The sequence below is a fragment of the Setaria viridis genome, chromosome 2 (assembly GCF_005286985.2).
Source record: "Setaria viridis chromosome 2, Setaria_viridis_v4.0, whole genome shotgun sequence".
In the NCBI taxonomy this organism is placed as follows: domain Eukaryota; kingdom Viridiplantae; phylum Streptophyta; class Magnoliopsida; order Poales; family Poaceae; genus Setaria; species Setaria viridis.
Genome location: NC_048264.2, coordinates 17,719,353 through 17,733,919, shown reverse-complemented (window position 1 = coordinate 17,733,919; position 14,567 = coordinate 17,719,353). Strand labels below are relative to the sequence as shown.

The following is a 14,567-nucleotide window of genomic DNA, read 5'->3' as shown; positions in this document are numbered from 1 at the left end:
CAACAAGTAACGGTTGCACCTTTCTCAAGCTTCTTCACCATCTTGGGACGGTTATCTTGAGAAGGTTGTTTCTTGCTCTCATTTGTCTTCTCCTTGCCCTTGAGCCTTGTCAAGTCCTTCATGAGCCTTTCCACTTCTCGCTTGAGCTCATCATGCTCTTGAGCAATGAGATCATCACATACTTCTACAACAACATTCTTGGCACAAGTCTCATTGCAAGATGGTGAGCAAGATTTATCAATTAAATCAACGCAAGAAATAGAGGCATCCCTTTTAGATTTTCTTTGAAAGGATGTGGATGCCTTGTTAGAGGTAGTTTTAGTTTGTTCAAGGACCTCAATTTTCTTAGTTAGCTCATCATTTTGGTCAATGACATCATCAAACCTTTCAGCCAATTCTTTATAATTCGATGATGAGCTAGCCAATTTTTCTTTGAGTTCCTTGTTTTTAGTAAGAAGTTTTGTTATTGCTACCTCTTGAATACGAACAAGATCCACAAGCTCATGAATGGAAGGGAAGGAGTCATCATCACTTACATCGCTATTTTTCATACCTTTTGCCATTAGGCAAATGTGCGATGATCTTGATGATGATAAGAAGGCACGTGGCTTGCGGTGGCTTTATTCATCACTTGAGCTTGTCATATCAAACACACCCTTTGCAAGGCTTGTGAAGGCCTTCTTCTTGCTTGCCTTCTTCTCCTTCTTCCTTTCTTTCTTTCTTTGCTTGCATATCTTCTCCATCAACGGACAATACTCAATGTAATGTCCCTCCTTACCACAACCAAGACATTCCTTCTTCTTTTTCCTTAGGTTGTGGTGAACCAGTTGTTCCGTAGGGGCACCTTTGGAGTGGATCTTCTTGAGTAGCTTGTTCACTCCTTTCACAAGTTGCTTGATTTCTTCATTATTGGAGGAGTTGCTACTACTTGCTTGATTATCCTCTTCATCTTTCGCCTCATCATCACTTTTTTCTTCTTCATCAATTGAACTTGAATCCTCATTTGAGCTTGAGCTTGAACTTGATGCTTGCTCTTGAGCTTTCTTGCTTGATGTGGAAGATTCTTACTTATCTTCACTTTTCTCTTCTCCTTCTCCTTCTCTTCTTTGCTTGATGTGCCAACATCTTAACTTGAGGGAGAAGGGCTTTTGGTAATTTTCATGGTTAGCTCATGTGCAATAATCTTGTTCAAGAGCTTTGTTAGCTTCAACTTGTTCATGTCTTTGAAGCAATGGAAGTAGGTGATGATGGCGGCATACTTGTCCTTGGGAAGAACATGGATAATCTTTCTTGAGAAGTTCGCATTGGATAGCTTGGTCAAACCTATTACATTTAGCTCATAAGCGTGAGTACATGTCCTTATCTAATTCATTAGGAAACATTTGAAAAGAATCAAAAGCTTCTTTGATAAAGCTATACTTTTGCTCCTTAACATCAGTCGTGCCGTTGTGGAGCTCTATGAGCATGGTTCATATTTCGTGTGCACTTTCAAGCTAATAGACTCTATTAAACATCTCAATGCTAAGAGATTCAAAAATTGAATTCTGAGCAATAGCATTAACATGCAACTCTTTTTCATTGGCCTTGGTGGGGTTGTTCGGCCGTGCTATGGGTTTCATTCCATGTTTCGTCACTCTCCAAACACCTAAGACTTTCGCCTCTAGAAAACATGACATGCAAACATGCCAATAGGGGAAGTTAGTGCCGTCAAGGTGTGGAGGCTTACTAAGATCACTCCTAACTTCTTCGGATGTCATTTTGCTCGATGGCGGTGAAGCCAACGGTCCAAATATGAGCCACCGGCTCTGATATCAATTGAAGGGACTGTGACACCATAAGAGGGGTGGGGGGTGAATTGGGTGTTCTAAAAACTAAGACTCCAAGCACATATAAAAATCTAATTCAATTTCTATCTAGATGTGCACTAGATTTTTCTACGTGTTGGTATCTCTACTACAAAAGAGTTTTGCACCCTAGGTACCAATCCTACAAACTACACGTGGCAATTTTAGGAAAGGTAAACTTGGAATGTAAGTGCAATGAGAAAAGCGGAAGGTAAATGAGGTAGAGAAGGCAAACTCCTGATGTGGGAACACGACAATTTTTACCGAGGTATCAGAAAGCAAAGCTTTCCACTAGTCCTCATCGTTGGAGCCCCTATCAAAGGGAATGCCCGGGCAAGGCCATAAACTCCCTGGTTAAGGAACACCGTAGGATAGCTGACGGGCCTTCCCCATGCGCAAGTGGGTCTCCGCTTAGCCTCTCCCGGATGCTCCTTGCCACTCTTCACTTGGTAGAGCTTCGGCAAAATACCGAGGGCCTTTCCTCCCTCTCACAAGCACTGGAGGCCACTCCGCAAATATGGTTGGAGGGTCTCGCAAGACTTACAAGCCCCAGATTTCTCTTGGTGCATGCAAGCACTGATACAAAGGAGGTGTGCAAACCTCGCCTAACTCTAGGCTAAATCCTAAAGCAATGCGCTAATAGGCCTAAATTAACACTTACCAAGATCTAAGCCTTATGCTAATTCCCTTAATCTTCTCTTTAGCAGTTTGGTGGATAGAGCACTTGTGTATATGTGAGAACCAAACCTATAGCTTCTCGAAACTCTAACGCACCTCAAATGGCTAGGCAATGGGGTATATATACCCCCAACTCCAAGAACTAGCCGTTACATAGCCGTTGTCAGTTTCTGCGAATCACCGACTCATTCGCTGCGATGGTTACTATAGCCACCATATAAATCGGTGAGGCTCAAATTATACTCCAAACCTTCCAGAGCCAATGCTTAGCCAAGCTAACGATGAGTCAGTGGAATGTGTCGGTGCATGTTTTCAGCAGGATTCGCTTCAAATCTTCGCGTGTCTTTTTCCCAGCTTCATTACCATCATTTGTAGGCCTTAGAATAACACAAACTCAGCATTTTTTACAATCATTTGGATGCTTTATAATTCTTTATTTTTCTTCTCATTTTGATGGTTTTGTAATTTATCCTTGGGAGCTATAAAACACCTACAAAGGTACATCTTGCAAACACATTAGTCCCAATGACTATGTTGTCATTAATCACCAAAATCATTATGGCCTAGGGCCATTTTCCATACAAGATTTTTTCGCAACAAACGTGTCCAATCTATTCCACTAGATCCTAGACCACATTTGGGAGTGTTTTGTAGCATTTATTACTGCGTCAAAAATGATGCGAAACGGTTGTGATTTAGTACCCAAATGCGCTGATTCCAGGTTGCGAACTTCTAGTTGATTTTTTTCGCATCAAACGTATCCAATCTACTCCATTAGGCCACACACCATGTTTGGGAGTGCTTTGGAGCATTTCGCTACTGCTCGAAAAAGATGCGAAACAGGTGCGTTTAGGTACCCGAATGCACTATTTCCGAGTACCAAACTTCCAACAGATTTATTTGCAATGAATGCATCCAATCTACTCCAGTAGACCATAGACCATGTTTGGCATTGTTTTGGAGCATTTCGCTATTGCACAAAAAATGATGCAGAACGGGTGCGTTTCGGTACCCGAATAAACTGTTTCTTGGTAGCGAACTTCTGACGGATTTTTTTTACAATGAACGCATCCAATCTACTCCATTAGACTCTAGACCATGTTTGGAAGTGATTTATAGCATTTCTCTACTACTCGAAAAATGATGCGAAACGGGGGCGTTTTGGTACCCGAATGCACTACTTCCAGGTAACAAACTTCCAACAGATTTTTTTGCAACGAACACATCCAATCTACTCCATTAGATCCTAGACCATGTTTGGGATTGTTTTGGAGAATCTGGCTACTGCACAAAAAAGATGCAGAACGGGTGCGTTTCCGTACCTGAATACACTATTTCAGGGAAGCAAACCTCCAACAGATTTTTTCACAACGAACTCATCCAATCTATTCCATTGCACCCAAGACCATGTTTGGGAGTGTTTTGTAGCATTTTGCTACTGCACGGAAAATATTGTGAAACAGGTGTGTTTAGGTACCCGAATGCACTACTTCTAGGTAGCGAGCTTCCGACGTATTTTTTCGCAACAAACGTATCCAATCTACTCCATTAGGCCACAGATCATGTTGTATTCGATCTACTCCATTAGGCAGTTGTTGGGGCTCGAACCAAATGACAGTTAGAGTGTAACAGTAGCTATCCTATCAATGAATAGTGACCATTTCAAGGGGGACGGTTCACCTCCCTTTATAGGACCATAAAGTTACATTTCCGCATTCTTGTTATACCCACACTCAACAACTACATCCCGAGTATATTCCGTACTATACAATAACTTGACCCCTACTCAAAATGTCACTTTCATAATGGGATTACATTTCTAACCCTCCTCAAGACTCTTATTACAAAATTGTTCCACAGTAAAGTGGTCCCAGGGCTGCCTTGGTTACTTCCTTCCCCAATCATAAGCTTCGTCGGGGCTGAGCAAATCTCCGTATGCTTTCCGCCTTCTTCGGTCGAAGTCAGCTAACCTCAGGTTTTGGTTATGGAACTCTTCCGAAGTCAAGTTGCTAGGACTTCCGTGAGGGCTTTGACTTCGGGAACCTGTGCCTGCAAAATCACAGAATGGGCATCTTTGTACCAGTTAGCTTCAGTTAACTGTTAGCTTCGTAAAAGGGTAAAGTGACGAGGTTAGTGTCGGTCTAGAGAAGAGGTTTCTGCTAGCTTCGTTTAGGGTGCGTTGTGGGGCGGTCCCCAATAGTAGCGCCTTCGTGGGTGAGGTCAGAGACGCCGTCGACCGATCCCGCAAAAAGTCCAAAAACACCCTCAAAACGTCACCCTGAACGGCGGCGCGGGCCGAGGCGTTTTACTGTTAGACGGGGGTAGTAATGTCATTTTCCATGCGGCGGTTGGTGATTCGAGGCGGTTTTTACCTTGCCTATATAAGGTTTGCCAGGGGGTCGGGCCATACTTTACGCTGTCACTTTCGAGGTGTAGTTTTTGCTGCTTGTGCCTTCGCTACGCATCTTCGTTGCGTTCCTTCGTTGCATTTTCTTTGCGAGGTGGCATCTTTGTTTTTCGTGGCAAGCCGCATTAGGTAGAGTGCGCAGACAATGTCTTCGGAAGAAATGGCCCTTCAGGCTGCTTCTGGTGGTGAAGGTAGTCCTGCTTTGCAGTCGGTGTCTGCGAGCAGTGGAGAGTCTGAAGGGAAGAGGTCAAAGAAACGGATCTATATGAAGGATGGCCTGGTTTTTGCAGAGGAGGGATCTTCCGGCAGCAGTTCGCCTGAGTGGTCCTCTAACAAGGACAAAGGCGAAGGTGAACAAGGCCAAGCCGCAAAAGTTATAGCGGGGACCGAGGTTCATGTTGTATCTTCGGATGAGGAGGAGGGGGAGGGAAAAGAGGCTGGTGAGGTTGAGGGGGAGGAGGAGGAGGATGCTGAGGTTGGAATGAGGTCAGAGACGTCCGTCGGGGGGAAGGTTCAATGTGTTCCTACTCTCTACTTCGGGCGCTCCCAGGTGACTTCATGAGACATTACGTCTTTTGAGGAGAGCAACTTCTTTCCTAAGGGGCTGGGCAGAGTGCCTGGGAATGAGGCGGTTCCTATGCCCGAGGTTGGCGAAGCTGTTGTTTTTAGGGACCTGTTTACTGCGGGGCTTCGGTTTCCCTATGACAGACAGTTGCGGGTTATATTGGATCGCTATCGTGTTAGGCTTCACCAGTTGACCCCCAACGCCATTGTGAATTTGTCTAAGTTTTACTGGGTGCAATGCATGTTTGGTGGTAGCATTGATGTGGAGGGTTTTGCGAGGTTGCATGAGCTTCATATCCAGAAGAAGATGACTTACTCCGATGATGGTAAAGGTATTTGTGAGAATCACTTTGGATGCTGTACCTTCGTGCCGCGCCAGAAGAATGATAAGAGGAATCTGCCGAGGGTAGAACTTACCTTCGCGTAGAGGAATAAATGGGATGATGCGTGGCTGACGCATTGGTTTTATGTCAAAGTTGAAATGGCTGGGCTTGGTACTGGAGCTGCTTATAGGGCTGCTGGGCCCTTGATATCTGGGCGTGACCTTGTAGAGGAGTATGTCACTGCCCGAGTGTGGCCTTTGTCTACTGATTTTGCGAAGCCGTTTAAGCTCGTTGAGAAGAAGGTGTCTTGGTGTGAGAAGGCTGTGCAGTACCCCTGCTTTGAGCTTAGTGTTGAGAGGGGAGCCAACTTGGACTCGTTTGTTCAGACAGTAGAGGACATGGCTTACGAAATCTTGGGTCCCGTGACCCAGCCGGAAAGGCATTCTTTTGAGTCCGTTGTGAGACACGGGCGTCGTGTCAATTGGATTTTTGATTTGCTTGACATTGCAGTTCCACCTCGTCCTGAAGTTGTGGGCAAAAGGCGTCGTCGGGGCGCTGGTACTGAGCAGAGGAAGAAGGTGAAATTTGATTCTACGCCCACGGCGAAGCTCACTGTTGAGTCACAAGCATCCGCTAAGGCAAAGCAAAAGACCCTTAACTTGGAGGCGCAGAAGAGGAAGGATGTTACTGCGGGGGCTTTGTCTGCCGTGTTGCCGTCTGGGTTGACAGCTTCATCTATTGACTTGAGCAAATTGGCATATGTCGTTCCTGTCTCTGTGCGTCCTCCGAGGAAGGTTCCTACTATTGCACCTTCGCCCGCCGGGCTTGCTACACGGACCAAGAAAGGGGCTAATAAATCTTGTTTTGCACGTGTTACTGTACCGGGCGCCAAGGTTGATGCGCCTTCGGCGACCAGTATCAAGACTGCAACGCCCTCCACAAGTTCGAAGGCTAAGAGTGCGCAGCCTCTCTTGATTGAAGCTGGGAAACATGAGAAGAGGGTAGCTACCGAAAAGGCAAAACTTGTAGATGCGTTCGCATCTGATCCCAAGGGTGCCTGCGCCGAGGCTGTGAGATCTGGTAAGCATGTAGAGGTGGTTTTGCTGAAGCTTCGGTTCTTTGATTGTGCGAAGGCTTCGGCGGGATTTTTGAGGGATTTCGAGGCAACTATGGGAGACGCTGGTGAGGTTAGTTGCGAGGATCATGTGAGGCTGAAAGTTAAATGTTATGATGTAGGTGAGAGCTTGCCGGCTGGTCTTCAAGGGCTGAACGAAGGTCTGGGCTTGAGCGGGCGCACAGAGGTTCTAGCGACATGCACCGATGGTAGGGTTTATAATCCACACAACCTAACTTTGGACTGGGGGGATGAGGGTGAAGATTGCAATTGCTATGCAGATGTTGGTGGTTCAAAAAAAGTGGAGAAGGTGGGTGCGACAACTTCGAGTGGGGTTGAAGGCAAGGGAGGAGCTGCTGTGGTGAAGTCTAAGGGCGAGGGTAGAGAAGTTGTTCCGATCATCGTGGCTTTTGTTGTTGTTGCAGGATACTTATAATTGTATCCTTTGATGCACAGATTTTCAGCAAGCTGTAAAGTCGATGAGCTCAGAAGAGCTCTTCAACTTAGAGGCCAACCTCGTAAAGAAGGTATGGTTACTGGCTAATTTGATGACATGTGTGGTGTGTACTATCTTTGGTGCGTCTTTTGCGACTTGGCTTAATGTTCTTTGTTTAAAACTTGCAGGTGTCTTATTCGTCAATGATTACAAGGGATTGGCTTGCCAAAAGTGAGAAAGCAGCCTCAGAACTTTCGAAGAGGGTAGCTTCGCTTGAAGCGACCATTGCTGCTATGTCTTTAGAGATGAAGAAAGGTAAGTTTGAGAACGCAGAGTTGAAAGAGGAATCTCGCAGACTTGGTGAAAACTATGAGGCCAGGGGCGACGAGATTGATCGTCTGTTGTCAGAAGTAGTGGATCTGGAGAGCCAAATGAAAGAGAAGGACCAAACTATTGAAGGCTTATGCGAGGGTGCCCAGCGCGACAGCGAGGTTATCTTGGGTTTGAAGTCTAAGATCGGCCAGATGGAGCCTGAGTTAGAAACGAAGGCAAAATTGTTGAGCCAAATAGAAACTACACTAAGGGAGAGGTTCAAAAAAGTTCATGAAGCTTACAAAGCCTCCCTTGGTGTGTTTGGCACTGAGCCTGATGATTGCCCGCTGGATGAAGGATGTGAATGCATGTTTGAGTGGCTGTTGGATGAGGTTAAGAGTCTTCCCGAGGTTCTTGAGGGCTTGAACGACTACTCCACGGTATTCTGCTTGGAAAGCGCCCTTTATTTGCTGGAGCAACAAGGATGCGAGCATGTTAAGAATATCTCCGACGACAATTACATTGTGCCGGCTGCCTCAGAGATTGGCTGTGCTACGAAGTCTTATGTTGTGGAGAATGCAAAGAAGAACTTGTTTGAGCGCATGTGGTCAATCTTCGAGCAAGACTATGTGAAGGGGCTGGAGTGTGAGCGGTTAGCTCAGCTTCACTTGCAGCCTGGTGTTGTTAATGAAGAGGAGGATGCTGCGGAGCAGATTTTTATTTATTGGTTTTGTGTATAAGTCTGATGAGGTAAGATACTTTTATTTGTGCGTGAGATTATGCCCTGTAAAGTACTTGTGTGCTGGTTTGTTGTTTCTGTATTTATCTTTTGTAAGTGCTACATTTTTATCCCGTTCAAACTTGGGTCAATTGCGAGGTTAGATAAGTCAAAGCTAGGTTGCCGTGTTGGGCAACCTGCTGACTTAGACATTGCGAGAGCTGGTTGATACGACGACCTGAAGTCGCTTCACCTGTAACTGCATGCGTTGTTGTATTTTACATGGGTTGACCTCGTGCGAGGCTGGCCTAGTTTATTGCTTTTGGAAATGCATGTGCTCAACTTGGTGGATGGTTGCGAAGAAGTTAACTTTGATCATGTCTAATGTCGTACTTTGACCATTCGCTGAGTGGGGTCGAAAATGCTATTCGCGCCCTTACGAGGTTAGTTGATACGATTTTTTGTAAACCCTTTTCTTTTAGAATTGCAAAACAATTTCGAAAAACGTCACCCCCCCCTTTGCGACGTCGCGAGAGAGAGGTCATATAACCTAGGCTTATGGGTTCTCCTCTTGCAAAGTCGCAGAAATTTGCCACATTCTTTCGAAAAATGTTATCCCTCCTTTTGCGAAGCTGCGGGAGAGAGGTCATATAACTTAGATTTGCGACTGGAGGTTTCAGTTTTTGCTATCTGCAATGTTGTTGTGTTTAGGCGTTAGGATTCCTTAGCGCTCTGTCGCGGGGTTGTGCAACTTGGTGTTGCCTTTTGCGTGCTCGAGCGCGAGGTCATGCAGCTTGTTGCTGCCTTTCACACGTTGAATTCTCCTTTGCGCACTGGCGCGAGATCACGCATCTCCTCCGCGCACTGGCACGAGGTCACGCAACTTGTTGTTGCTTTTGCACACAAAATCTCCTCCGCGCACTGGCGCGAGGTCACGCAACTTGTTGTTGCTTTTGCACCCGAAATCTCCTTCGCGCACTGGCGCGAGGTCATGCAACTTGTTGTTTCTTTTGCACACGAAATCTCCTCCGCGCTCTGGCGCAAGGTCATGCAACTTGTTGTTGCTTTTGCACACGAACTTTAATTTTTAGGGGAAGTTTCCTTTCTTTCTTTGTAAAGAAGGTGTACATGGATCTGCCTCGTTAAAAACCTTGCCTCCATTACGGAGCTCCTAGCAAGGAAAAGAGTGCAGTCCAGACTCTATGACCTTACAAATGAGGTAACCTTGGAAGTAAAGAAAAGAAAAGAAAGTAAAACCATTATGTTACCTTCAGCGTTGCTTATAGTTCCGCAAGCTGAAGGTAACATGTACAATTATGGGTAGTATTTTCGTAGGCTATCAATGTTCCAGGTGTGTGGGAGAGTGTTTCCTTGCTGATCTGTGAGGTGGAAAGAGCCGGGTCTGCCACTCTTTGTGACAATGTAGGGGCCTTCCCAAGTCTCTTGCAGCTTGCCTGGGTTTTCCCAATTCATTTTCCTTTTGATGACGAGGTCACCGACATTGATCTGTCTTTCTCGAATGTGTTGATCCCTCCATCTTCGGGTTTCTTCTTGGTATTTGTCTAGATTCTCAATGGCCTCGTTGATGTTGAGTTAGATCATGTCTTTCTCTATTCTAGCAATTTCGTCGACGTCCCCATGCTTGAGGACTCGTAAGCTTTTGTTTTTTATTTCTTCAGGTGTTACAGCTTCGGCTCTGAATAAGAGCTTGAATAGGGTGAAGCCTGTTGCCCTGGATTCTGTTGTTATGGGACCATACGACTCTTGGGAGCTCATCGACCCATTTGCCCTTTTTCTGATTGAAGAGACATTTTTTGACTGCAGTGAATATTGTACTGTTGGCCCTTTCCACAGCTCTGTTTGATTGTGGGTAGTATACGAACGAGAATTTTATCTTCATGCCGATGCTAGCGCAGAAATCTGTGAATGAGATGCAATCAAACTGTTTGCCGTTGTCAACAGTTAGCTCCTTGGGACTCCAAACCGACAGACAATGTTTTGCTAGAAAAATTTTTGTACCGAAGCTGATGTGATGACGGCAAGTGGTTTAGCTTTGGCCCATTTGGTGAAGTAGTCTATTGCAACTACTGCGAATCTGCAATTTCCTTGCGCTGCTGGCATTGGGCCAACTAGGTCCATACCCCATCTCTGGAGAGGCCACGAGGGTGGGATAAGCTGGATGGGGAGTGAGGGTGCATGCGTTTACCTTGCTGTTTTTGGCATGCCTCACAGCTTCGTACGAGCAAGTGTGCGTGCGTATGGACTGATGGCCAATAGAATCCCTGTCGGATTGCTTTTCCCGCTAGAACCCTTGAGCTAATGTGGGTTCCACAAAAACCGCCGTGTATTTCTTTGAGCAGTTTGCTGCCTATTTCATAGTCGACACAGCGAAGCCATGGTGTTGAGATGCCTGTTTTGTAGAGTTGCCGCTTGATGATTGCGTAGCCCCTTGCTCTTTGCTTTAGGCGTGTACATTCGGCCTTGTTTTGAGGTTTGAAGTGACCTCTAAGGTAAGCCATTATGCTTGCGCGCCAGTCGTAACGCTGGATGGTGTTGATGGGGGATGGATCTTCTTCTTTGATTGAAGGCGAGGTTATGACTTCATAGAATGTGTCGGGTGGGATTGGCTCGACTTCTGCTGCTGCTTTTGCAAGCTTGTCCGCGTCGTCATTTTGTGCTCTTGGTATATTTTTGACATCAAATCCCCTGAAGTGCTTTTCCATGGCTCGGACTGCCTCAAGGTATTTAACGAGCTCTGGCTCCTTGGCTTCGGTGTCTTTCTCCATGTGATCACGGATTACCTTCGAGTCCATTCTGATGATGAATGTTTGTTGCCCTATGGCTTTCATTTTCCTTAAGGCCAGCAGCAATCTCTCATACTCTGCGGTTGGTAGGAAGTCTAGCCTCGCTGCATACTTGATTCTGACGCCTGTTGGTGATGTGACCACCGCTGCGACGCCTGCTCCTTTGCGGCACCAGGCCCCATTGCAGTGGACGACCCATGGTGTTTCAAGTTGTTTTGGCTCCTGCTTAGGCGAGGTCTAATCGACCACGAAGTTAGCCATTACTTGGGATTTTATAGTTGTGCGCCTTTCAAAGTCGACGACAAACTCTGAGAGCTCAGATGCCCATTTGGCAATACGGCTGGAAGCTTCCCTGTTTGAGAAAAGATCATGAAGAGATTGGCTGGTTACTACGACTATTTTGTGCCCCTTGAAGTAATGTCGTAGTTTTCGTGCTGCCATGACGACTGCGTATGCGATTTTCTCGAGCTTAGAGTAATGTAGCTTTGAGCCGCTCAAGGCTTCGGATGCGAAGTAAAGTGGTATTTGCTTAGTTTTGCCTTCGATTTCTTTTTCTTGAATCAATGCAGCACTGACGGCTGTTGCTGAGGCTGAGACGTACAATAGCAGTGGTGATTTGGGCTCTGGCGAGCATAGCTTCGTAATAGATTGCAGGTACTCTTTGAGGTCTTGGAATGCTTTGCTTTGCTCATGTCCCCATTCAAGTGTTTTGGAACTTCGAAGTGCTTTGAAGAAAGGGAGGCTTCGCTCTGCCGCTCTTGGAATGAAACGGTTTAGCGCAGCGACCCTACCTGTGAGTCGTTGGACTTGTTTGAGCGTGGTTGGCTCTGACATGTTGGCTAATGCCTTGATTTTGTCTGGGTTAGCCTCAATGCCTTTTGTCGTTACCAAGCAGCCTAGGACCTTTCGTCTTTGGACCCTGAATACACACTTTTCTAGGTTTAGCTTTAGGTTGGCTGACCTCAGGTTAGCGAATGTTTTTGTGAGGTCCAGAATGTGGTCACTTCGTTTGGCGCTTTTAACGATGATATCGTCCACATAAGCCAGGATATTGTGCCAAAACTGGTTGTCCAGGACTGTTGCCGTCATTGTTGAGAATGTTTGGCCCTTTTGGCATGCGTACGAAGCAGAATGTTCCAAAGGGTGTCACGAAGCTTGTTTTGCCTTCATCCTCCTTCTTGATTCTGATCTGGTCATACCCCGAGAAGAGGTCAAGTAGCGAGAGAATTTCACTGTTTCAGCGTCATCCACTACCTTGTCAATCCTCTCGAGAGGGTAATCGTCTTTTGGGCAGGCCTTGTTGAGGTCTGTGAAGTCTATGCACATTCTCCATTTGCCATTTTTCTTTTTTACAGGCACTGTGTTAGCTAACCAGTTAGGGTATTGGATTGGCCTTATCACATTAGCTTCGAGGAGCCTGTCAACTTTGGCTTTTACAGCTTGGACCTTTTCGTCGAACATTTTTCTTAGCTTTTGCTTCTTTGGCCTAGCTCCTTGCCTGATGTCGAGGCTGTGCTCGATGATTTCCCTGTCCACCCCTTTGAGATCACCTGCGGACCAAGCGAAGATGTCTTTGTTCTTGTTGAGGCACTCGATGAGGTTACGCTCTTCTTCGGGGTTGAGGTTGGCCCCAATTGTTACGAATATGTTTGCGATGTACCCGTCTAGGAGTACCCGCTTTGTTTCGTCGTCAGCACTGATCTTTATTTTTTCTTTATCTCTCTTGGGCTTGTCGTGGACCTTTTGCTTTGCTGAGCTTTCGGCTTCGTTTGACGAGGCTAGGTGGTGGACATTCTTTCGGCCCGGAGCTACCCCTTTTTCTATATTCCTTGCCATTTGCTGATCACCGTACACTGTTATGACCCCCTTGAGGGCGGGTATTTTCATGCATAGGTACAGTTGCCTAATTGTTGCATCCATTTTGGTGATGAAGCCACGGCCAAGTATTGCGTTGTAGGGATAGTGCATTTCCACCACGTCGAAGGTGATGTGCTCTATCCTCGCATTATCGCGGTCCCCAAATGAAACTGGGAGAGCAATTTTTCCCAAGGCCTTCACTGGCTTTCCACCAAAACCAAGGAGCGGGATGTCGGCTGGGTCGAGCGTGTTCATATCAATGTTCATTTCTCTGAATGCGTTTGCGAAAAGGATGTCCGTGGAGCTACCCGTGTCCACTAGGACTTTTCCTACTGTCCAGCCTGCTATCAGTGCTTTGATGATCATCGCATTGTTGTGCGATGTTGTCTTGAGCTTGAAGTCTTCCCCGGTGAAGCTTATGGGCATGTGTGCCCATTCTGGCTTTGTTGGGGGTCTGTCGGGTATGATCACGTTAACTTCTCTGAAATAGTTTCGCCTATGCCTCTTGTTCTCGAACTCCAGGGAGGAGCCTCCAGTGATTGGCATTATCATGCCGAAGGTAGGTAAGGAGTTTTGGTTGTTGTTTTGTGTGCTGGGCTCTGGTTTGGGCATTATAGCTGGCATGCTTGGGGGAGGAGGTAGTGTTTCTTGAGGCTTCTGAGGTGGATTTGGATTGGCATGCTGTGGGATTGTTTGGTGGTACGGTTGTATGTGTGGCAGAAGAGGCCAAGTCATTGGTTGCTGGAAGTTGGTGAAGCTGGGCTGGTTGGGGTAAAAGCTTGGGTGTGGGTAAAAGGCTGTGCGGTGGATTGTTTTGGGTGCTTGTGCGGCTGCCTTCGCGGCTTCTTCTGCAGCTTTTCTCTCTTCTTCTTTCTTTTTTGGGCACCACTCTATATTGTGATGATTCTGATGGCCATGGTTGAGACAGTAGAATGATTTTTGTTGTCTTCCTCGACCTCGTCCTCTACTAGAGTGGCCCCCTCTTTGGGTATTGTTGTTTTGGTTTTGGCACTGGCTTTGGTTTTGGTTTCCCTCAATGTTCATGACACGGTTTTGGTTTTGGTTTTGGTTTTGGTTTTGAGGCTTGTTGTAAGGCGAAGGTTGCCAGCTTCGGTTCTGGTTTGTTTGTCTCTCCTTGTTACGTTCCGCCACTCTTCTGCGGTGGTCCTCGTCGGACCTGATGTATTCATCGAGTTTGCCGAAGAGGGCACTCATCGTTTTGGGCTCTTTCCTTGATAGCTTTGACACTGTTGGGCTAGGGGTAAGGCCCATGATGCACGCGGATATTGCTACAGATTCCTCTATGTGCGGCGCTTGAGAACGAAGCTGGACATATCTTCTTACATATTCTGCGAGTGGCTCCTTGTCTTTTTGTTTGCATTGGAAAAGATCTGCTTGGGCCATTTGGGAGTGATGGAAACCCTGAAAGTTTTGTGTGACCTTTGCCTTGAGGTCATGCCAGCTGATCACCATGTGTGGAGGGAGTAGTGAGTACCGGTTCAGTGTCGCG

The 14,567-nt window shown here is 46.3% G+C and overlaps 1 protein-coding gene across 1 annotated transcript; it reads right to left on the bottom strand.

Moving 5' to 3' along the window:
- Window positions 1-11,437: 11,437 nt before the first annotated feature.
- Window positions 11,438-13,483, bottom strand: LOC140221845 (uncharacterized). The gene is made up of 2 exons (XM_072291816.1): window positions 12,573-13,483; window positions 11,438-11,552 (listed from the first exon to the last, which is right to left on the bottom strand). Exons 1-2 carry the CDS (start codon window positions 13,481-13,483, stop codon window positions 11,438-11,440), a joined length of 1,026 nt encoding a protein of 341 aa, XP_072147917.1.
- Between the last annotated feature and the right edge of the window lie 1,084 nt (window positions 13,484-14,567).